General features: G+C 35.9%; 1 protein-coding gene across 4 annotated transcripts in view; it reads left to right on the top strand.

Moving 5' to 3' along the window:
* Wdr7 (WD repeat domain 7) overlaps nucleotides 1–24440 on the top strand; it is a 315838-nt gene that overhangs the window by 78171 nt on the left and 213227 nt on the right. For 3 of the 4 annotated variants that reach the window (XM_060377177.1, XM_060377176.1, XM_060377175.1), the window contains 5 exons: nucleotides 5751–6520; nucleotides 8058–8146; nucleotides 18748–18840; nucleotides 21246–21364; nucleotides 23283–23406. In XM_060377177.1, coding sequence (XP_060233160.1) covers nucleotides 5751–6520; nucleotides 8058–8146; nucleotides 18748–18840; nucleotides 21246–21364; nucleotides 23283–23406 — 1195 coding nt within the window. The remainder of the gene's footprint in view (nucleotides 1–5750; nucleotides 6521–8057; nucleotides 8147–18747; nucleotides 18841–21245; nucleotides 21365–23282; nucleotides 23407–24440) is intronic. The other variant, XM_060377178.1, reaches the window with a different exon arrangement.

Here is a 24440-nt window from a genome sequence, read left to right as displayed (position 1 = left end):
TCTAATTTTTATTCAGTGCACCTTTTACACTTATTACTATATGTGAGAACTTTAGAAATCCCTTTAAAGAACTTTCATCAATAAAATACCATATATTAAATCAAGAGGAAAAGTATTGTTCCTTTCTATTTCTTGCCAAAATAGTTTTTAATATTAAATCAGTTTTTTATACCATACTTAGGAAACTTAGTTATTTAAAATACTCATAAATACAGCACCTGTACAGTTATGCTTTTATGAAATAGTAAATTAATGTTTGTTAAGTATAATTTCTCTTGTAATCTATTTTATAATTCAGTATTTTCTTAAAGAGGTGCCTGTGCATGTCAGATAGATGCTCATTTTCTAACCTGTCCTTAGGTTTTTTTTAATCACTGATTTCAAGCCTGATTCTAATTTAACTATCTATCTATCTATCTATCTATCTATCTATCTATCTATCTATCTATCTCTGTATTTTATATGATGGACATATCATGTAAAATCAATGGCAATGGAAACTCATTTGGTAAAGGCTCATCCAGTAAGTGGCTACTATACAACCATTTGGGCCTGCCTGAGTTGGGATCCTTGAACCAGTTATGGCAGTGCACGTAGTCTCAGTGCTGGAGAGGTGGCACCAGATGCACTGAGCCAGTAAGCTCCAGGCTTAGGAAGAGTGTTTCAGAAGCTGTGGCTGAGAGGAGGACATCACGTCAGTCTTGGCCTTATATGCATGTGCATGTCCCTCCCAGGCACACACAGCAGGCAGTGTCTTTCACACACCCACAAGCCAATGTTTCTGCTTTGCGTTTGATCTGAAAATCATCTAGCACAATACTTGGTAGTACAAATCACCTTTACTTTTAGATTAAACCTATATCAGATTATATATTATAGATTTGATTGAAGAAGAAGAATAAATCACTAGACTATTTAAAAATAGCATTGAAAACTGTGTTATTGAACAGTGATTTCACAATAAGTGAGCTTTCAAGTCAGGATCAATGAAGTGAATGGTGAGAGAGTAAAATTTCTTGTAGTCAGTGGATAAAATGGAATACACTTAAAATCTTTAAAGATTTTAATAAAATCATTAAAGACCCTTAGAGCATAATATTGGTATTCAGAGACAACACTATCAGATGTTTCAAAAAATATTTCATTTAGAATATGTTCAGTTATATAAAATGATGAAAACTTATATATACAAGGCAACATTTTTTCCACTGAACATTTCTTGCATCTACCACATCTGACGTGCATGTGCCAAGATTCGTGTATGTGTGGATAAACCCTGATATCAACATGACAGCTCTGTTGTTTTCCTTGCGAGGTCATTTTAGCTAATATTCTTGCCACAGGTTCACTTTCAGTTATGAATCATCAATTCATTATTTCTTCAGTCTGTTATATTTTAAGTTAATTTTCTTTTCTTAGGATTTTAAATGGTACCAGGTATGGTGGCAGATGTTTTTAAAACCCCAGCACAATGCAGGTTTTAAAAAGGCAGGTGGGTCTCTGTGAATCCCAGGACAGCTAGGGCTGCATAGATAGAACCTGTTTCAAAACAAAAATAAAACAAAAGGAATCTCACACAGCCAAATATGTACTTCTCTATGTAGAAAATGTAAATTACAGTAAGTATGATACTTAAAATAAGCATAAGATAAATCTGTGTCTTAGATTGTTATGTGAATATAGATATTTGTATAGCTGCATTTATTAGCATGTTGGAGACTCAGTCATTTGTAATTTAACTTTGCTTTGAAGCTCTTGTCAAGTAGATTTTCAACTATTTTTCTTAAGGGCAAATGCCAGGCATGTCACACACATTAGGTCCCTCCACAGATGTTTGTTGAACTGAATTTAATTCTGCTGTATGATAACTTTAAGGTGAATTGTCCATGCACACTCCGGGGGTTGTAATAAATGCGTCAGAGCAACCCTTCTCAGAGTTCCTCATTAGTTAGCTTTGAAATTGTCGAGAGTATGTAGTGATGAATGAATCAGTCTGTTCCCCCGTGTGCCTGTGTTTTTGTAAAGCTAAGAAAACCTTGGAATTTACTACCTGTTTTTGTTCCTTTTCCTGTAGGTCATCTTAGCAGCACATGCTAGAAAACCAGACATGAGAGGGATTAACTCAGTCATTTCTTTACCTTTAGCTAAAACTTCATTCTCTCAACTTTGATGGGCATCTATTTTTTGTTGTGATAATTTTTCTACATTGGTAGAATTGGTGATGATGAGTTTGGATCCCTGAGCCCATGCACTGCTGGTCATGGCAGTGCCCATAATCTCAGTGCTGGAGAGTTGGCACTGAGTCCTCCTCTCTCCGCTTTCCCTTCAGCCTTAATCTGTTTTCTTGTTTGTTTTTCTTTCATATTTTGTCTTGGTGGTGGTGTTTTCTTTATTGTTTACACTCTTTTTGTGAGACTGCTATTAGATCCAGTTTTTGTCACAGGCAACACATTCAGTAGCTATGAGAGGTTGTAATAAAGAGTCTTACAAACACACGTACAGACATGGTATTAATTAGATAATCTTCTCGCTGGGAGCATGTGGCTGTCTGCTGGAACACCATCAGAAAGAGATACAGATGCCTGCAGAGCTGGAGGTGCTGACGGGCACATGTGTGGCTGACACCAGCCAAGCTGGGCTGTCTACCTCGTGTTTTCCTCTTGCTGTCTTTTTTTCTAGCCCTTCTTACTGCTTCAGTAATTTCCTAGCCAAACTTGTTTAATTTTATGTTGTTTTTAGTCTCCTTTTCCTAAAAGAAAGTTGCAAGAACATTATCTTCAGGAGCACCCTGAAGACCTTTTCATTTTTAACTGTTGTTATGTATTCCTTCATACCTATTTTTAGAGCTGTGTACTTAGCATTGTGGTATTTTGGGGACATAACTAGTGCTAATAACTAGAATCGCTCCCAAGCTATAGCAACAGCGTGGTATATAGTAGATGTGATTATTAATAATACTTTTTGATTGAGTTTATATTGGATATAATACATATAAGTTCATGCATGATTCACTTAGTGAAGTACAAAGCACTGAACATAGTGTCTGATATCACATGTTCACTGTTTGAAAGGCAAACGTGTGAAACAGAGCAGGGAGAAATGAAAGGAACAAGGATGGTCCTTTCTCTGTCCTGTCGCTCACATTCTTGGGGTTATTGGGTTTATCTTGCTCATCTGTGTGCCTTCCGCTGCCTCCTGTTTCATATTCATGACCCTGCCCTGTCTCTTTCAAGCTAGCAATACTGCATCTGGCTGCGCAATTCCCTCATTTGGATAGTTGTTTGCCGACCTTACTGCATAAAGTTGTATATTTAATATATTTAATAGAAGTGGTTAGATTCTTACACATTCCTACACACTAATTCAGGAGTGATAATCAGGTCCAGGAACCTGCATTTCAGCCAAACTCCTCACGATTCTGCTTTCGTCGTGCTCTGGTTTGCAACATAAAGTTGGAAAGTTTCAGTGTGATGGCGTGAGCTCTTAGTGAATCGTGGCCTCCGTTCTTCATCTTGACCACCCGTGGGTTCTTCGTTATCCACCCTGTGATCTTCATCGTCACTCTCCTTCTCTACATTTTGCTTTCTTTCCGTTATGAGTGTTTTTGTTTGCCAAGTTCACTCTTCTATGAGGGCTTCCCTGTAAATCACCTGAAATAGATTTCTCTGCTATGTTCCTTTGGTTTCGTATTGACTGTTAAATAGTATAACTTTATCGTATTAGCTAGATTCTCTAGGTCATTTAACTATAATTTAGAAAGGTTTTCATCCTCCTTTAAACATCATTCAATTCAAAGAAGTTTATATAATGGAGGCTGTGATAACATTTGCTTGAATTATTTTTGTGTAATTTTTGGACAGTGAACATCTTGAGATATTTTGTGAATGATGATAGAGGAAATGGAGAAGGAATGTGGTCCTAGTGTAAATATGTTCAATGTTCCAAAAATTTGAGATTATTTCTGGAAAGGATAAGTGACGTTGTGTTAATTTAAAGGGGTAGTGGTTAGAGGTGAAATGAAGGCCCGAGGAGCAATATATTCTGGAGGATGTTTTGTGCTTTGCAAAGAAACCTGGATTTTCCTCTCAAGTTATAAAATGCTATTGATGATCTCTAAAGCTAGAAACACAGTCAGGAGGGATGGAAATAGAGATAGGAGACCAGTTAGGGGAATCTGTTGTACCTGTTACAGGAAGAGCTGATGAGCAATATGAATAATTTTGTAAGATTTTTATAGTGTTCTTGTTCATTCTGCTAGATTCTCTGGTTGCACAGAATGAATAAGGAGTAGTTTGCCCATGTTTTGAAACTGTCTCACAGAATAAGTAACTAAAACAATATCCATATAAATATTTTGGAGATATCTGAGCATCTGACACTCGGTAGATGTGAAATGTTAGGGAACTGAATGTATTGTGGGCTAACCTTTCCCTGGGAGAATCCAGTCTCAACACGAATGAGATACATTTAACAAGTAGAACATGTATATTTAGGGGCCTGGAGAGATGGCTCAGTGGTTAAGAGTACTCCCTGCTGCTCTGAAGGTCCTGAGTTCAATTCCTAGCACCACATGGCAGTTCACACCTGTCTGAAACCATCTTCTGGTGTGTAAATGTACATGTAAGCAGAATACCTGTATACAAAAAATACTTAAATAAATAAATCTGGATTTCAGGCATTCATGGTACTGATTTGTGATTGAGAATTAAGGTCATGTAGAAGAGAAGGACTTAGAGGAGAATAAATGAAGATTCATGCAAAAGGAAGAATAAATGGGTCTGTGTGCCAGGGATAGTAAGCATGGTTCGGGAGCATGTTTGTTAAAGCTGAAAGGAGATTTTATAAATGGGCCTGGAATTTGGGCTGAAGAAGTCTATGCTTTATTGTATAGATTTATTTTATAGTTATGCAAATATAGCATGTGTTAATTATATACGATTTAAGAATATATGTAAAATCTGAACAAAATGTTCTGATTCCATGAAAAATTAATTGCTGTTTATATTCTGGCACAACATTTCTTTTCATCTTCTCTTGCAACGTTTATATGTGGGCATGTATGGATTTTACACATACACATGCACACCCACAAGCACTGTGTAAGTGAATTATATAGCATACACTCTTGTCTCCGTAAGGCAGTGTCAGATACAGAAAAACCGGAGGACCTGCCCTTCAGATCCTCTCCACTTTCACTGGATTTAGCTAGAAGGGACAGTAAGTAAAGTAGAGAAATAGAAGAAGGAACACAGTCAGGTTTGCTGTACTTTTACAGTTTAAAACACAAAAGATGTAAATGTGCCTCTATGGAGGGAATTCGGTAAGCCGGAAGACTGAAGGTAAGCCGGAAGACTGAAGGTAAGTGCAACGGAAGGCTTTCAATGTGTGGTGCTTCTGAAGGATCCGCATCTTCTCCAGGTGCAGCCACTTTCAGAGTCTGCTAATGTCGCTGAAACCAATTTTAATGAGTGGGGAGACTCCCACTTGAGCAGTAAGCTTTTGGTAATGTATACTCAGTTTTTAATTAATTGTCATTCTAATGATTATGTCAGTGTAAAGTTCTAGTTCTCCTAATTGCATAAGTTCATATCTTTTATGTGTTGCTGGTTGGCAAAGATATTTTTAATGATCCAGAAGCCTTAAAAAGACAGCTTCATAAGCACTTTAATTCAGCTATTTATTGCTTATTAATGAATGTTGAAATTAAACACTTGGAATTGTAACTATTTTCTAAAAAATATTTGTTACAGGGGAATTTACCTAAATATTCTCACAACTCCCTGATGGTTCAAGCAATAAAGACAAACCTAACAGACCCGGACATCCATGTGCTTTTCTTTGATGTGGAAGCTTTGATTATTCAACTCCTGACTGAAGAAGCCTCTAGGCCGAATACTGCACTTATTTCCCCAGAGAATTTGCAAAAAGCATCTGGCAGTTCAGACAAAGGGGGCTCTTTTCTGACTGGAAAGCGGGCAGCAGTTCTTTTCCAGCAAGTGAAGGAAACTATCAAAGAGAACATAAAGGAACATCTCCTCGACGAGGATGAGGATGACGAGGAGGCAATGAGGCAGAGAAGGGAAGAAAGCGATCCCGAGTACCGGGCCAGCAAGTCCAAGCCGCTGACCTTACTAGAATACAATCTCACTATGGATACTGCAAAGTTATTCATGTCCTGTCTTCACGCCTGGGGTTTGAATGAAGTTCTGGATGAAGTTTGTCTTGATCGCCTCGGAATGCTGAAGCCACACTGCACGGTGTCCTTCGGCCTCTTATCGAGAGGAGGCCATATGTCGTTGATGCTTCCTGGTTATAATCAGGCTGCTGGAAAACTACGCCAGGGGAAAGCAGAAACAGGAAGGAAGCTGCCAGCAACTGAGGGAGTAGGAAAAGGAACCTACACGGTGTCCCGAGCCGTCACCACTCAACATCTCTTGTCCATCATATCTTTGGCAAATACTTTAATGAGTATGACCAATGCAACTTTCATTGGTGATCACATGAAGAAGGGCCCAACCAGGTGTGACTATGTAGCTTAATTTTATTCTTTATTTTCAAACGGGATAAAAGGACCATATTCTATATTTGTTACTATTTGTTGCTCTTTTGCTCTTTTGTTCTGCACAAATTTCCCACTTAAGTCACATTAGTGATATCCCATTTAAAGTATGAAACAGACATTTCTAAAATGCCTAGTTTAAAACACAATAAAATTATAGCAACATGATATGCTTAGTAGCAATATGGATATACTTAGTAGCTATTTTAAACTGATTTACAATGTAGGAGTTGGTCATAGAAGGTAGCTCCTGAAATAAAATCTTTAACATTTTTTTTCTTTAAGATGATTTTTTTTTTTTTTTTGAGATAACCCTGACTGGCCTGGAAATCGACATAGACAAAACTGGCCTTGAACTTACAGTCTGCCCTAACTCTGCCTGTTGAGTATTGGGGTTAAAGATGTGTGCCACCGAGAATGACAGTTTTTATTTTTTAATAACGTGTTTATATGTGGGTGTGTGCATGTGTGAATGTAGGTGCCTGGGGAGAGGGTGTTATCCCTGGAGTTAGAGTTACATGTGGTTATGAGCTACCCAGTGTGGGTGCTGGGAAGAGCAGTGGGTGGGTCCTCTGCCAGAGCAGTGTGTACTCTTAACTGCTGAGCCACCTCTCCCAGCGCTATAAATATAACCTTAAATTTATAGCTACTGGAAGTTTGAACTGACATTCAGTTCAATGTGTGTCTGTTTACAGTGTTTCTCATTGTAACCTGTATGCAGTAATGTTGTGTTCAGTGACTGGCTCTGGCATGTGGTCATAAGTACAGTCCAAAGTCTACAGTAACTCTTAAAGCAGAGTATTTTGATGTTTTTTTTACAGTACTTAGCCTGAATTCTATTTTCCATTTTTCCAAAGTTATGAAGACAACTTAGTATTTTTACTTTATTAAAATTTGACCATATTAGTTTTTTTAAACATAACAAATACAGATAGTATTTTTTTTGTATCATGCTCTGTTCTAATTATTTTACAAAAATTCAGTGTCCTTAATCCTGTAAATAATTTTATATGGGAAGTTGCTGAGACAGAATCCAAGTGAGACAGTTTACTTCTAGACTCCAAAATTTCTTTATGCTTTATTGCCACATATATGGCTGAATGCTTTTCAGGTCAGTATATTGTTCCATGAATTCCTGTGTGCTAATGATAATTGGGTAGGGTGAAATCCCAGGATGTTAATAGTGACTAGAGAAGGCTAAGAATGGTTTGTACTTCTCAATTATAGTTCATTGGAGTGTCCAAAAATACATGTTAAGACTAACAGAAACCATAAATTTTTTGTTAGAAAATTTGTATTTTCTACTTCATAATCATGTAATTATTTTACCGGAATTTGAGATGGATAATATGAATAGGGAAAAAACTTAGAAAATGGTTATCTTTTTGAAAGAGTAAGTTGAAAATGTTCTGTTTATGTTTCTTTTTCATCTAGAGAATGATGTTTTGAATCACTCTGGAAAGGGGAAAATGTTCAATTTTTCTTTCTTCTTTTAAAGGCCACCTAGACCAGGCACCCCAGACCTTTCTAAGGCAAGGGGTTCCCCTCCAACTTCCAGTAACATTGTGCAAGGACAGATTAAACAAGGTAAAATTCAATATTATTAAGTAATTGGCATGACATTTCAGCTGTAGAGGCTGAGAAGGCCTTGCTAATGTATAATCATAGGATTTTGTTTGTCTCACATTGTTAAAAGAGAGAAAAGTTGTTATATTCCAGATGTAAATATGGATAATTAAGATGTCAGTTAAAAATAAATCAGATTTATTTAGAAATTGATAACTGAGCATATTTCAGATAATTTTATTATATGATCTTTGGTCTAATTTGTATGTATTAGGGCCACCTTAACTTGACAACACTAGTGAACTGTGTGTATCTTAATTTTAAAAGTTATACCTATTTTTAACTGCTTGCAAATGTTTGAATTCACAGGTTTATTCTACAGCTAGTGTTCTGTTGCTTGCTAGTGGTATCTACTTTGCTATTCATGAGTCAAAATGCCTATTAAACTATTTTTTATTTTTAAATAATAATATACCATAGCTTTCATTTTTAGCTTTGATTTTCCTTAGGGAGTAGGAGGGGGAAAGGCTGAATTTCTTCTTCTTTTGAAATCAATTCTAAAAATGTTTGTGAATTAATATACTATTACTTCTGAACATATCTTTTATAGCCTTTTAATAATGACAAGTAAAATACTGCCCTCCCACCTCAAGAATGCTATAGGTCCACTTATGCCCACATAAGTATTTTGGGCCAAGATCGGTGCTGAATTTCCTGGAATGAGATGATGGTTAGTATACTTAAATGGTATGCCTGAGTTTTCGACAATAATAAATACTATCCACCGCCCTCATTATGGGCAATGAGCTCCTACACTCTGTCATTCCATCGTTCGTGTTTAGTTCTTTACACCTATCTTCAGTAAAGTTATAGTAACACTTTTGGATGGCTTATATTATCAATATAAAATTATATATAGTTTCATTTAGATAACTTACGTTGTATGTATAACATACATTATACATTTATAATAGCGCACAAAGCAGAAATGTATAGAAGTTGAGCATCCTTGAAACCAAACCCTCAGAAAAGGAATAGAACTTAGGTGTCACTACAGAAATTCCCTTTGTGCTCCCTACGAGCCACTACACCTCCCTCCACAAAGGGGACTAAGGGCTGAGTATCACTCTTCTGGAATCTGAGTGTGAAATGATTGAGAAGCTGAAACTTGAGTGTCGTCAAGATTCCAGAAGTGGAAAAATTTACACCTGATCTCACATAGTAAGTTACAGTCAGAACAAAGGTGTACTTTAAAAAATATCAGGCTGAAGAATAGTTTGTATATAAAACAAATGAATTTCCTATTTAAACTTGACTCTTATCTGCAAGATAGCTTGGCATGATGTGAAATATTTATGAATTAGAAAAAGCGACAACTCTTACATTTTATAGGTTATTAAATATAACATGTAAATTTTTGTTTGAAGTGTGTGGTGTTCACAGGGATTTTACTGTGTAGTTTCATTTCTGGTAGTGGCCTCACAGAGCGAGTGACAGCTGATCCTTGTAGATGAATAGTATTTACTCTCTGTTGGGTTGTTTGATTCATTAAGTGAATGCTTGTTGGCCTAAAATACATAAGATTTTTTTTTACTCTGTATTTTTATTTTTGCATATATTTCAGGTTTTTTAAAATATAATTTAATTAATGAACTTTTTGTCAAATTTATCAGGCAAAACATTGTAGAAATTATTAAAATTCTCTTTTTAATTTGTTACTCATCTTTTTATTAAAATCCAGATAGCTTAGTATAACATAATTTTAGGATCTTCTTTAAGATCCTACTTGACTTAATAAAATTCTGTGATTTTTCTGTTTTCTAATTCTCACTACCCTCTTGTTATTTCTATTTTAAACCTTTAGCTTCTTAAGGGGAACCTGAGTTTAATGAACAGTCACTGTTCTCCCTTATACCCCAATATTTAGTGCTGAAATTTCATCCTGAATATTGCTTGGTGGCTACTCCCACATTTTCCATTGTTGTGCTTTTTGTTTATCAGTAGTTTAGTGATGAGGTATTTAATTTTTCCAAATTAAATAGTTGAATATTTTCCAAGGATCTGTGTAGGTTCTCATTGATAGTGAAATAACATTACTTGAATGATTGGAATCATGAATTTTTCCAATTTACTGTGTTTACTTATTTAAAAATAATTGTATATTTATGGCATGTATGTTTCAATATACTTGCATATTGTGGAGTTACTAAATCAAGCTAATTATTAAATCTTTTGTGTTATCAGTGTATACATATAAATGTATAGATGTGTGTTTGTGTCTATCTGTGTGTGTGTACATGTGCCTATCTTGGTAAGCATTCTTTGTGTGTTAAGAAATGTATAGTCTGGCCAGGGGGGAGACAGAGGCAGGTGGGTCTCTGAGTTAACTGGTTTCCTGACACGTTCTGATTGATGCTCTGCTGAACCTTGAGGGGAACCTTCTGTACAACTTCAGCCCTAGCATCTCTTCTCTCCTTTCTTTAAATTCCGGCTGTCCTCTTCTCCCGGGACTGCCAGCTTTGTGTCTCCAACTCTTTGAATTTGGATTCCCTATGTCTTGACTTAGGAAATCTGACCAATCGATGATAAAATAGGCCAGTCATAGAGCTCACTTTGTCTCACATATGTGAAAGAAAAATGTTAAAAATAAATGAAAATTAAAAATGGCGTTTTAGTTTCAACTACAACATTTTAAGGGATTCTCAGCTCTATCTAGTGTTCCAAGTCTAAATTTCTGCTATTGATCCTGGAAAAGACAGTGAAAAGCTATTGATTAATTTGAATAAATGTTTTCTGAGATTACTTAACAAAGACTGATTCTCATTTCTTAGTTTACATGATATAAATTCAACCCACTTATGAAAATGGGTTTGCAAAGAGCATATTATAACCTTAAATCCTTAAGTCTTTCAACAGTGTGACTTGCTCATGGCCTTCCCATAACAATCTGATCAGGTTTCCCTTCCCCAGCCCCTCCAGATCCTTCCCACTTCCCTACCCACCCAAGGTTATGCTCTTCTTTGCTGTCTCTCTCTCTAAGAAAAAAAAAAGCATAAAAGGATAATAACACACACAAAAACACAAACAGGCAGAAGACCAATATGACAAAAAGGAAAAGGAAGCAAACTGGGACCAAAAACTCTACAAAATTCCATTGAGTTCCTCTGGGGAATGGGGTGGCAGCTAACAACCCCTGGCCATGGGCCTGGATACACCCAATGACACTCAGTTGGAGAAAACTGGTTTTCCTTCTGGCAGTGAGTATCAGCAGCAGAAAGGTTTTTGGTTAGGGATGGCACTCTGTGTTCACGTCCCCCTCTCAGTGCTGGGACCATGTCTGGCTTGAACCTGTGCAGGTCTTGTATGTGCTGCCATGGTCTCTGTGAGTTCATGTGTGTCTAGAAGGTACTATTTCTTTGGAGCCATCCATCACCTTCTGTTCAGCCTTTCCTTCTTTTTCACATACATTTCTGAGCCTTGAGAGGAGGGGCTTGATGAGACATCCATTTTAGAACTGAGTTCTCCAGAGTGTCTTACTCTCTTCACACTGTCCAGTTGTGGGTCTTAGTGCTAATTCCTATCTGTTGTAAAAAGAAGCTGATTTGAAGAGTGTTGAACTAGGCACTGATTTATAGGTTATATTCGTTTAGCAGGATAATAGTACCGGGTTTGTTTTTCCCCCCTAGACCCATAATCTATCTAAGTGTCAGGTTGTTGGCCACTTCAGCAGTGTTAGGTATGGGTTCCATCTTATGGAGTGGACTTTAAATACAGTCAATGGTTGATTGCCCCCATAATATTTATGCCACTAAAAGTACATAGGTCACTGCTGTAGGTCACAGGGTTTGTATCTGGGTGATATTGATCATTACCTTCCTCCTGTAGTGTGAAGAGTACCTTCTGATGTTGGAGGCCTTCTGTAGTAGTACCCTTTTTGTCTTTTTTGCCAACAGATATAACCTTTTCCTGGCACTGGAGTTGGTTTCTTAAGATGTCTAGTTGGAATCCTAACATATATACATATTTGAAATAAATCTAGATGGAGTCACGAAATAATAGGGAAGACAATTCACCAACTTAACTGCCACTTAAAAAATTGTCTTATTACTCTAATTGTTGTAAAAGCTAAAAAGATCGGGATTGTTGTCTTGCTCACTGTTTTTTCATAAGTCATTGCTACAGTGTTTGATTCATAGAAAAGGCTGGTAACTAATGAATCCACATGTACCCTTCTTTCTGCTTCTAGAATAAATATTTCAGTAACTAGGTACTGTGCATATAAGAACAGAATATAAGTCCCTGGCTACAAGCAGTGCTTATGCCCGTTAGAGACAATGTAGAGGAGTGCAGTTCATGACCATGCTTGAAAATGCTTCAAAAGATTTTCTACTAGTGAGTGTTTTGTGGCTCTTAGGCTTTGTCTGATTTTTGTATTTAGCTCAATATCTGCAATTATTCTAAGCACCTGGTTAGTGCTGATAACATGGGAAGTTTTAACAGCTTTTCATAAAAATTCATCTTTAAGCCTAATGAATTGTTTCTCCCTGATTCTTGGACTTAGAGGACTCATTTATTTTTGTTGTTTGTAATGAAGATGCTTCTAAGCAGTTTTTTTTTTTTTTTTTATGTCTTTGGCTTTAGTTATAAGCCAAGAAAAAGCACCAGGGTATCTGAGCTTACTCCAGTTCTGATGGAGCTACTGATGATTAAAATATTCAGTAATAGTCGTTTATTTCTTAGGGTATTCTAAATTTATTTTTATTTTATGTGTATGAATGTTTGCCTGGATATATGTCGATGTGCCACGTGTGTGCCTATTGCCCACACACGCCGAAATAGGGTGCTGGTGCCTCTAGGACCAGTGTTGCAGCTGGCTGTGACCCGCCATGTGGCTGCTGGGCCCTGAACCTGGGGCCCTCAGCAAGAGCAGCAAGTGGTCTGTAACCATTGTTCCAGCGCCACTGCTGCAGTTTTTAAGCCGTATGGGCTTCTTGATATGTTGTTGCTGTAACTTAATCTGCCTTTCATCACGGCGGGATTGGTAATTCATTCTGAAATGGTAGCTCCTTGATTGTTTCTGTTGTCTGAATGTTTGCACACCCAGTGCACATTAGTTATTTAATTCTCTGAGTTTTTTCTTTTTTTTTTCTTTTTTTTTGTCTAATGGTATTGATAGCTCAGTTACACATTGCTTCCTAGTTTGTTAAATTTATATCTAAGCAAACATCTCTAGATTATAAATAAGTGTATTACTAAAGTAAAGTTTTCATGTATTTTAGGGATATGCACCATGATGTACACAATTATAGTATGAAAAGGTGATTTACTTGGAATCTACTGCATTGTGCTGTGGGCCTTTTATAATATGCCCACAATAATGGGTCGTAACGATTATGGACTCATTTCTAAGACCATCACAGTGACTTACCGGGATTTAGTTATGATCTGCAGGGTGTAGAGAAGTATAAGTTTCAAAAGTCCACAAGACATCCGAATTTATGTAAGTAGTTATTTGTAGTAGTCATGTTTGCCTCATTACCCATGTTCTATGTATGCAAGTATCATAGCTGCTGGCATTATCCATTTCTTTTCACTCAAAACCACAGCTTTCATCTTAAAGGGAGTAAGAACTAGTTTATTTTGGGGTGACTGCCCAGGAATACTATTTGGTTACCCCTAATTCCTTGTTCTAGTGGGAAAATTGTTTCATAGTTCTATAGAACAGAGAAAGCCATAAATCAAGGCAAGTGTAAAATACATTGGTGGTCATTAGAGACATGGTTCTCACAGGATGGCGGGAGCTTTTCTATAGCTCCAAGATGCTCTCTGATGGCATTCTTAGCCTTTGTTGTGGGTGGGAGATAGAGCTCTGCTGCATTAATAGTTTCCCAAGTGTTAGTTCAGACAAAGAAATGGTCAAGGCATCCATGGTCCAGAAGGCTATAAGTAGACCAGGGTAATGCAGCTACCTCCTGACTGCAGCATTCCAGTCTCCTTACAGTACTGTGCTGCTAAGCAGTCAGCGAGTCTCTGCACACACAGCTTTTTAATTAATTAATATTAATTAATTAATGTTGAGAATAGGTTTTTTGTACAATATATTATTATTATAGTAGTTTCCTCTCTTCCAAGTCCTCCTACAATTTTTCACTTTCCCACCCACCCAAATTTCTGTCTTTTAAAAAAATCTCTCATTAGAAAACAAGCAGGCATTCAAATAGTAATAAATAATAAAATCAAATTAAACAAACCAACCAAAACAGACCTCTTTAAAGGAGTTTTCGCTCACAATTCCAAACTATCAGTGAAATACGAAGTTGGATTAGTAACATTTTCAAGCATTTATAGTCTTGTAAAACTAGGTTTTTGTGTTCTTGTTCTTATGAAGTAATTGTATAATCAAATTAGAAGACTAAACAACAAAATGACACAGAGCCTATAAATTCAGGGTCTATTGAGAATACTAAGGAAGAATTTGTCTGGTGATGGTAATGGTGTTTCAGGATGACAGCTACTCAGCAGACTGGTGCAAAGTTGGGAACTCTGTACTTCCGTGTTTCTGGATATGCTACATATCATGCTTGGGGGACACTGGGCTTGGTCTGTGGAAAATCACTGGTTGTCCAGAGTTTACATCTGAGTCCAGAAAAAAAAGTTAAGAATCTATACTACAATATCACCATCACGGTTATTGTACATAAGTTCATAATAGTTAATCAGTATAGTGTTCCATTATCCCTTCTGAATTAGGACATATTAAATGGGAGTTTTGCATGACAAGCGCCATTAGAAGGGGAAGCTAGAGTGTTTGTTTTCACGTTACTATAACATTCAAAGCAAATTCCTCCGTTAATTGTGTCATTTGGGCCGCTGAACACGTAGTCTAACTAGTCAAGTGCGACGTTACATTGTATCATTTGATTTTGATTTTGATTTTTGTTTCTGAGTTCTTTAAGACAGTCTCATATGGATCAGGCTTCTTCCAAGTGCCATATAGTCAAGGATTGGCTCAAGCTTGTGGTCCTACCCCCTGCACCACCACTCCCAGGCCCATTATCTAGTTTATGTTACAGTTAGAGCTTCGGAAAAGAGATGAGACTGCATCAATGATTTCTCTTAGATACTCTGTTGGTTTAAAAGATGAATAGGTTGTCCGTTTAAGCAGGGCATGCGAAAGCACAGACACAGAGGGAATTGTAGCTACAAGGTGCCGATACTGAATGTCAGACTGGTGCAGGGTATCTTCATGGTAGCTAAATGGTGCTGCTGCTACAGGGGTTCCTAACTACTGAGGTTTTCCACTTGCCCCATTTTCCTCTCTTCTTCCCCTCCTTCCTTTTTCCTCCTCCCCTCCCCCACTTCTCTCCACCTTCCTTCCCTTCCTCTCCTTTCCCCAGCAGTATGATTACCATTACCATTTTAAAAGGTTATTTAGTATTAAATATTTTTATTTTTCCAGTGTTACACTTTGAAAAACTTTACTTTCTTAAGCATTACATTTATTTTTCTATATTTTTAGATGTTCTTTTTTTCCCTGTGAAAATGTAAGGACTCTGTGTTTATACACTGAGATTGAAATTTAGACCAACATTTAAAGTCTTTGTTATTCAAAATGTTAATCTCTGTTACATACATCAAATTATTTATATCATAATTTCAGCAGAGGAAAGATAGAGTTTAGGATCAACCTCAAATCTATTAAAAAACAGAAAGTATAAATATTATAATGTTGAAAACACATGCTTATGCTATATAAAGAAAAGCTGGAACAAACATTTACAGGCCTATATTGTTGTATGAGTTTGTAATAATGAGCTAGTTTCTCATGGAACAATGGCAATTGATGAGGCTCTGAACTACTATAGTACATTCTTAAAGGACTCTCCCTGACCAAATAATAGAACTTATATCTCTTCAACCTTCCTTCCATTTTGTAAGAAAAAAGAAAATCATAGGCGATACTGCAACCTTTCTGCTGTAGTGATATGAGCAAACATGATTTATGCTATAAATCCTCAATATTCATCCATAGGACTTTTCAGGTTTGTCATTTGTTACTAAACTTTGAACGTTTTATTTTGAGTGATTTATTTTTCCTTCTAGCTTCTGATTTTTCTATATGTGGATAGTCATAAAAAAACGTGAAAAGAGTTTTTGTTTGTTTGTTTGTTTGTTCTAAGACAGTTATTCTATGTAGCCTTGGGCTATCTTGGACTCACTTTGTAGACCAGGCTGGCCTCAAGCTCACAGAGATCTCCTTGCCTCTGCCTCCCCGAGGGCTGGGATTACAAGGTGTGTACCACTGCTCCCAGCTTAGTTTCTTATTTTTTAAATTATTTATTTATTTATATTTTATGTGAATTGCTGTTTTTCCTGCCTATATGTCTCTGTGAGGGTGCTGGATTTCCCGGAGCTGGAGTTACAAACAGTTGTAAGCTGTCATGTGAGTGCTGGGAACTGAGCCCAGGTTCTCTGGAAGAACAGCCAGTTGTCTTAACTGTTGAGCTCTCTCTCTAGCCCCAATAACTTAATTTTTCAATAAACTATAAAAGTATTTCTAGATTTTGCCATTCTAGTTGTGAGGTTATGTGAGTAAAATATTTTTTTATGTTGATCCAGAGACCTTTAAAGCTTAGTAAATTTGATTCCTTAATCTCTGTTATTTGATTTGTAGTATCCTAGGGTTTATTAAAGTATAGATAAATAAATACCTATTTCAACTTCCATTAACCAGGACTCCAACATTATAATAGCAATGGTTTCTTCCTCTTCCTGGTGAGTGTGTTGGACATCAGCTCCTAGCATGCTGCCCAAGCAGGTTTCCTTCTGTTTTTTTTGAATACTCTTACATTGAAAAAATATCATTTAATATTAATTAATTCTATGTATTTGATACAGCTGATAGTGACCAGGTACTCCTGAACTTTTATAGATATATTTTTTATTTTTTCTCATTTTCTCATTCTAGTGTAACTACAGAATTAGGGTGAAATAAAACAGAATTAATATAGGTTTTTTGAGAGAACGTGAGAAAAGGATCTTTAGCGAAGGGAGAGTTGACAGGGTGTGAGTGTGACCAGTATGCATTATATACATGTGTGAAACTGTCTAGGAACACATTTCATACAAATAATGTGTATTTGAAAATTTGACATGACAGAAAGGTTTCAACTGTTGGGGTTCCCCAGAGCAGGGTACTCAGCATTTTTTGGTGGCATGAAGTTGAGCCACAAGGGGGATCCTTTGCTTCAGCATGCTCACTAGCTTCTTTCATGGGGAGGTAAATGTTATTTTGCTCATTTTAACTGAATTTATAATTAAACAGTGAAGAGAAATGAAAAATGAAATATTTCAGTGGAATACATAAGTATTCGGTATTTTTTAAAGACATAGTGGGATTTTTAGGTATTATGACATACAATTAAATATTTAAATGTAACACGAAATAGTCATATAACTTTATGATAAACAAAAACAAACTCTATGATAATAAAACCAAAAGAGCAGTACAGTTTTCTACATAAAACTTCCATGGGTGCAAGAAGTATGGAGATGGTTTCCTTTCTCTTACTGTTCACAGACTTTATTTAGTCCTACTGGCTGCCTCACAAGTGCCTGAGTGACATTATGATGCATTCCTGTGAAAATTATTAAAAAAAAATAAAGTTGTTTTCCTGCAGCTGTCCCACCATAACAAAAGGACTTCACTGAGTGAAAAGCGAACATATTCTTCAGACAATGCCTGATCTGCTCAGGAGCCCAAACCCATTGCGGCTTAGTGACAAAACAAAGGAGAGGGGTTAAATTGAAGATGCTTGTGCATGGCATCTGGTAATGTTTTCATAGGAAGGAAGTGCGAGATGATCACCTCTGGATCTTAACATTGACCTCCAGTTGTAGAATGTGTATGCCATAAGGTCCTTTGGCTTTTTCATATGATAATCTAAACTGCAGCATTTTCCTGGCAATACAACTTTCTTGAGTCAGGGAGGGGATTGGTTCCTTTATTGTATATGAATTACAAAATCCATAATTGTTTTAGTGGGTGCATTTTTAAACTGAATGAAAGCATATTACAATTCTTCTAAGAAGAGTTAAATGTAATGTGCGACGTATGTTCTTTAGAAGTTGGTATATTTGATAGAGTTTTTATGTGAGCATAGGGAATCAGAATGCTATTGTATTCTTTTGAGATGTTTAAAAATAGTTTATATGTAATATTAGAGAATAAACTGTTAGAAAAATATGATCAAAATATGAAGGTTTCATAAAAGTTTTCTCTGATATATTTTTACAAGTGGATTACACTTCTGATAATTATTAATGTAGTTTTTATTGCTTTGTGTTGATGTTTTCACAAGATTTGTTACGTTGTGGATGTATGATATAGAAAGGTCTTGACTTTAAGAAGTTGACTACACTGAGATCATGATTGAAAGAAGTGCGCCATCCCCGTGGCTCTTTCTAGCGAGCGCTCCTTTCTGATTACAGCGTCAGTTTTTAGTTGTCTGTTCGCTATATTTTGCTAACTTTGTTTTCATTCTTCACTAATACTGAGCTTTTTTTCAGAAACTGCTGTACCTCAATTCTTTCCTCTTTATTTCTCCTATTTTCTATGCAAGTTGCTGCACCTGTCGTTTCTGCTCGGTCTGCTGCTGACTCTGGCTCTGACTCTGCCTCTCCTGCTTTACATTCCTGTTTCTTAGTAAATGAAGGTATTCTCTCTCACTTGGTAACAACTCCCTTTCTGTCTCTGCTTTGGCCTAATAGACTTACTCTTTTTTTTTTTTATCTGATTTATACATCCATCTGCTTTATTTTGTATGAATCCTGAAGTTCCCATTTTGAAACTTTATTTGCTGAACTCAACGCCAGGTGCCAATTGTTAAAAAAAAAAAAAAAAAAAAGTGACATTTCTCCTGCCTAGAGAAAACATGTCTGCTATCAACTTAGCATGCTGTTACAGGAGACAGGAGTGCAGACATGCCAATCTTGGTTGTGAAGTTTTTGTTAAAAGCACAATTGTTGTCATAGTGGTTTTTGCCATTTGATTTGTGTCATTAATGATAAACTTATTTTACATGTCCTATCAGTGTATGAGAGGCAGTGTGCACAATCTCATTTGAAAAGTCTTCAGATTGATATAAGCACATGCATGATACCTACCTTTTTACTATTTCTGCTTCAGGCAGAAGCAAAAAAAATCTATAATTTAAGCCTTGGGATTCAGTTGGGCCAGCATATCCTTCTTGTGTAGATACACAAATGGGAAATAATTTTGGGGCTCTGAAATTAAGAATGGAATACACAAATATTTGGTGCTTAATACTCTTTTGACATTATACCTAAAATGTAATGGAATTCACAAGTGCTATGTTATATCCGCTTTTTCTTGTACGGCTTCAACCTTTACTAGTTTGTATAAAATGAAAAGAAGGAACTTCACAAAATCTAAAATATAACTCAAAATTACTCTGACTCTTCACCAAACCTAATGTTGCAAGGCCATCCAAACAGAGGGAAGGTTAGATTGCCTGAGAAGCACAGAGCCCCAGCTACAAGTAATACTCTCCAAAAAGAAAATATAGGAAATTAACGTGGGAATATCATTGTTTGTTTGGTTTCCCTGGCAAAGGACTATGCTAAGTTTTTTTATGTAAAGGCTGGATTGGAATAATTAGAATAATATTTTTGAGCCATTTTAAAAATTAGTTATTTGTTACTTAACAGTATGCTCTAGGGTTTTGGTAATGATCATCATGTGTGAAAGCTTAGCTGATAGGTAGTTGAGACTGTGAGACGTTAAAACATATAAAAAATTACTCATTAGTGGGATATATATGTATCTACAGACATGTATGTATCCATGTGTTATAAATTTAATATAAATGTATGTCCATCATTTGATTAATGTTTAATTAATTATGTTACATTTGATTAATGTAATATAATGATACATATATGTTATCAGTTGATAAGAATTTCTTTACTGAATGGATGAATCTTTAAGTAGGAGACTTGCCTCTCTTTTTAACAATTTCTGAGATCACTTTATATTTTATCATAGGGGCTTGTTATTAATTTAGAAGAATACAGTTCATTCGAAACACAGAACTGATAGTTTGTGCTCACAGATATTACATTATAAATGATAGCAAATGCTTTTTCATCCATTCTTGATTGTCTTAAGATGCTATCCTTGGGAGAAAATGCCACAATACTGTGAACCAATAATGGCCTCATACATTATTTGAGCAGTTGAGACATTCACTTTATTTATACTATATAATATGATATTTATAATGTATAAATATTATATGCTATTATATAATATACAGTTTTGCACACTTTTAAATTCGGCTGAAATAACTCAAAATTTATATACTAGTACGGTAGTAAATAGCATCTGTCTTTCTCATGTAATTAGATTTCATATCAAGAATCAGAAATTTGGAAGAAAATAAATTGATTTTCTTTGAATTAGATCACTGATGTTTAAGGCTGTGAATACTGGATTGTCAGGTTTTTGATTTTGTGGAATGTCTTTGTTGGCATTTTCTTAAAAATCGGCATTACGTTATTTCCGCTTTGATTGTGACTAAGCTTCTGATTCATTTAGTAAGAGAGGGGTCAGTAATTATCTTAATTAAAGCCCCCAACAAAAAGGGAAGACACCCCCTTTGGCTGGTATGTTGGCAGCACACAGATGGCCATGCCTTAGTTGACAAAACCTACGGTAGATGTCTGTGTGAATGCCCTTTTACATGGCAACAAGTTCATGTGTATGTTCTCACATGGTTTATTTCTATCCTTTCCTATCTACTAACATGTTTATTTTAGAAATGTGTTTTCTTTGGGAGTGTGGCAACACTCTGTGTGGAAAATTGTTTCTCTTGGTTTTTAAATTCTTCACAGTTCTTATAGGTCTACAAATAAATGATTGAAGGATGAAATATATTTTATGTAATCTTGTACATACTACTACTACTAAATTGAACTATTTATAACAATTTCATAGGCCTTCCCTTTTTGTTTTTGATAATTGTACTAAATAAACATTTCTATTTATTGTAGAATGCCCAGGTGTCTAAAGTATTTGTCAAATGTCCCCTTTTGGTAGGATGGAGCCAGCTGGCTGCCATGCACTGTGTTATGTTGCCTGACCTGCTGGGGCTGGACAAGTTTAGGCCTCCTCTTCTGGAGATGCTAGCTCGAAGATGGCAAGATCGATGCTTGGAGGTAATGTTGAGGTGATAAGGAAGAGAAAAATGTTTCACAAGTTCAGTGAAATGTGAATTTTAAACAAAAGTATGTTTATCTCATTTGTCCTTGTCATTTACTCATTCCATTATAGAAAATGCAGAGTCAAGATTTCCATATTTTTCTTCTCTGTTTCTAGAGTAAACAGTAAATATTCTAACTTTAATTACTTTTTAAAAATTCACTATTTCATTAAAAGTTTGCACATACTTTTTAGAATTACTTCTTAAGTGTTGGTTTCTGTAGAGATCATGCAGTAACATTGCAAAGTCATATAACCATCTCCCCCATGATTGCATATTCAGTACAATGTCTTCCATCAAATTTCAAGTGAGTAATCGGAGAGAGGCCAATGGAAGGTCCTATGTTATAGTAAAACAAGACAGTCTTTGGAATTAGAATAGAGCTCGATTAAATGTCAATGCCAACAATTATTAACTTTGTCACCCTGGATGCTTTGCTTATTATATTTGGAGATCATTTGTAAAGTAGATTTAATAATGTAATTCTCATGAGAATACACATGGTACTAGGTGGTTTTGCTGCATGACCATCATAGGTTATATGTATGTACACTTAGTAAAATGGCCATGATGTCACTGAGGAATAATTTGATAGGTCCTGTGTATGTCTGGCCTATTGTAATGAAATATCATAATACTTTAAGATATTTGCCTTCCTGGCCCCTGTAGACTAACCTCTAAACAGAACTGAAATAGACAGGTTTGCGTTGAATAACCTTTTAATTAATTTTAAAAGACTATTAGTCATAAAGAATGTTTTACTTAGCCAGGTGCAGTGGTGTATGGCTGTAATCCCAGCCAGAGGCTGGTGGATCTCTGTGAGCCAGTATAGTCTACAAGCTGAGTCCAGGGAAGCCAAGGCTACACAGAGAAACCCTGTCTCCAAAAAGACAAAACAAAACCAACCAGCCAAACAAACAAACAAAAGAGTGCTTTACTCAAACTCTTTTTTTAGATGAAGCTGAGTTAGCCCTTCAGTTATAAGCCCTTCAATATATAGCTAACAAGTTGGTTAAATTGATAGGTAGTTTGCTTAAACATAAACTAGCTTCTTTGAGCTCATGCCTGTGGTATTTCTGTTAAACATAACTAAAATTAAACTGCAAAATGAAAAAAAAAGTTGCATGGCCAATTGAGAGAAAAATTGATATGATTTTGAAAAATGATTCCCTCTACAGAACTGAAAGAGGTTACACAGGAATCTCTTTACCTATTTTGTTTGTGTCTAGGCATATGTGAATCATATGGATTTATAACTATTTGACTGTATAAAAGATCAATGCTTGAGGCAATGTTGTGTGACAAAGTAGAGAACAGCTATTAAAAAGTCTTTGTGAAATGTAAATTTCAAATCAAGAAATAATTTTTTGGAGACCTTTGTCATCTCTCTGGCCTGTTGACTCAAATATTATTCAGTGAATGGCTTTCATATATTTGCTGTCTCTGATCCCCTTCCCTTAACTTCAAGCACAATTGTAGTATATAAGGAATTTGCTAGTAAAGGTTAAGTTTCTGTTGGGTATAAGGGAAAACTATTTAATACTCCTGATATCGATTTTTAACAATAATAGTTACATGGAAATTTAATAATTGAAAATGCTCTATCATAAGAATTCTTCAGAAAATCATGTTTTAACCATAAAGGTGACTAAACGTCTGTCCATTAGCTTTAAAAATATTTTTGAATGAAAGCGTCTTTATTTATGTGTAAGAGGCCAGCATTTAATTGTTCCAAACTACTTACTTTATTTGATAGTTTTTTTCATGTAAATAAGAAATTTCTGTTTCCCAATTTTATATTACTGTATTTCCTGATTTGTAGACATTACTTTACCAGCTGATGTCTATTTTCTCCTTGTCTCTGCTTCTGTCAGGTGAGAGAGGCTGCTCAGGCCCTGCTTCTAGCAGAGTTGAGAAGAATTGAACAGGCAGGACGAAAGGAAACTATTGATACCTGGGCTCCTTACTTACCTCAATATATGGACCATGTTATATCACGTAAGTGTTCTCATGCTTTTCTGAAAAACGTGGGAGGACTATGCAGAAAAAGTACCAGACTCACAGGGTTCGCATTTCTTCAAGTGAACAAAAGTGAGAAGGGGTCTTTAAATCTGATCTTTTCTTTTGAATTTTGGTAGTTTAGAGTATGGCAATTAAAAAAAACAAGATATAACAAATACGAAATATTCACTAATGACCTAACATTTAATGAAATTAGTTCCCTATAAGAAACAGAATTCCTACCCTATTTATCCCCACCTTTTCCCTCTACTCGTTGCTTCACTGGGCTTATGGGTTCCACATGGTCCATATTGGTCTTGAGTTATGATGTGTACAGACCTCTTGGGAGCTTACACTATATGAAAACTTAAAAAGCAAAGATATTGTAAAGTTACACCTGTGTACAGTGGCAAGAGAGAAAATTGGCAGGTGTTGTGACTGGCGAGTCTTCCAGATGACTATGATTTGAACAAATTGGGAAAATTATTGCATTTTTGGGGAACTGTAAATTACAACTTTTGTATTTATGCTGTTAAGTTAAATGTACTTTGGAAAAAGGTTATATTTCTTACCATATTTTTTTCCTCTCTGATAAAAATGTATGTCCTCAGTATGTTTAAGTCTTTGTTTTTTTAAAAAAAGTTAGTATTAAAATTTTATTTTGATTTATGTTAGTTACAAGCTACTTTCAGTTTTTACATAAATTCTTGATTAGTCTTAATTGTTTTACTATAAATTTGACCTACATCTTATGTAGTGAAATGTGGATTTTTAAAAAATTGATTCTTATCATTTATTACAATTTATTCAATTTGTATCCCAGCTGTGTCCACTTCTCTCATTCCCCCCAACTCCCACCCTCCCTCACTCTTCTCCCCCCATGCCCCTCCCCTAGTCCACTGATAGGGGAGGTCCTCCTCCCCTTCCATCTCATCTTAGCCTATCAATTCTCATCAGGATTGGCTGCATTGTCTTCCTCTGTGGACTGGCAAGGCTTCAACCCCCAGGGGGAGGTGATCAGAGAGCCTATC

The sequence above is a fragment of the Meriones unguiculatus genome, chromosome 2 (genome assembly GCF_030254825.1).
Source record: "Meriones unguiculatus strain TT.TT164.6M chromosome 2, Bangor_MerUng_6.1, whole genome shotgun sequence".
NCBI classification, from domain to species: domain Eukaryota; kingdom Metazoa; phylum Chordata; class Mammalia; order Rodentia; family Muridae; genus Meriones; species Meriones unguiculatus.
This window is presented reverse-complemented; position numbering and strand designations above follow the sequence as displayed.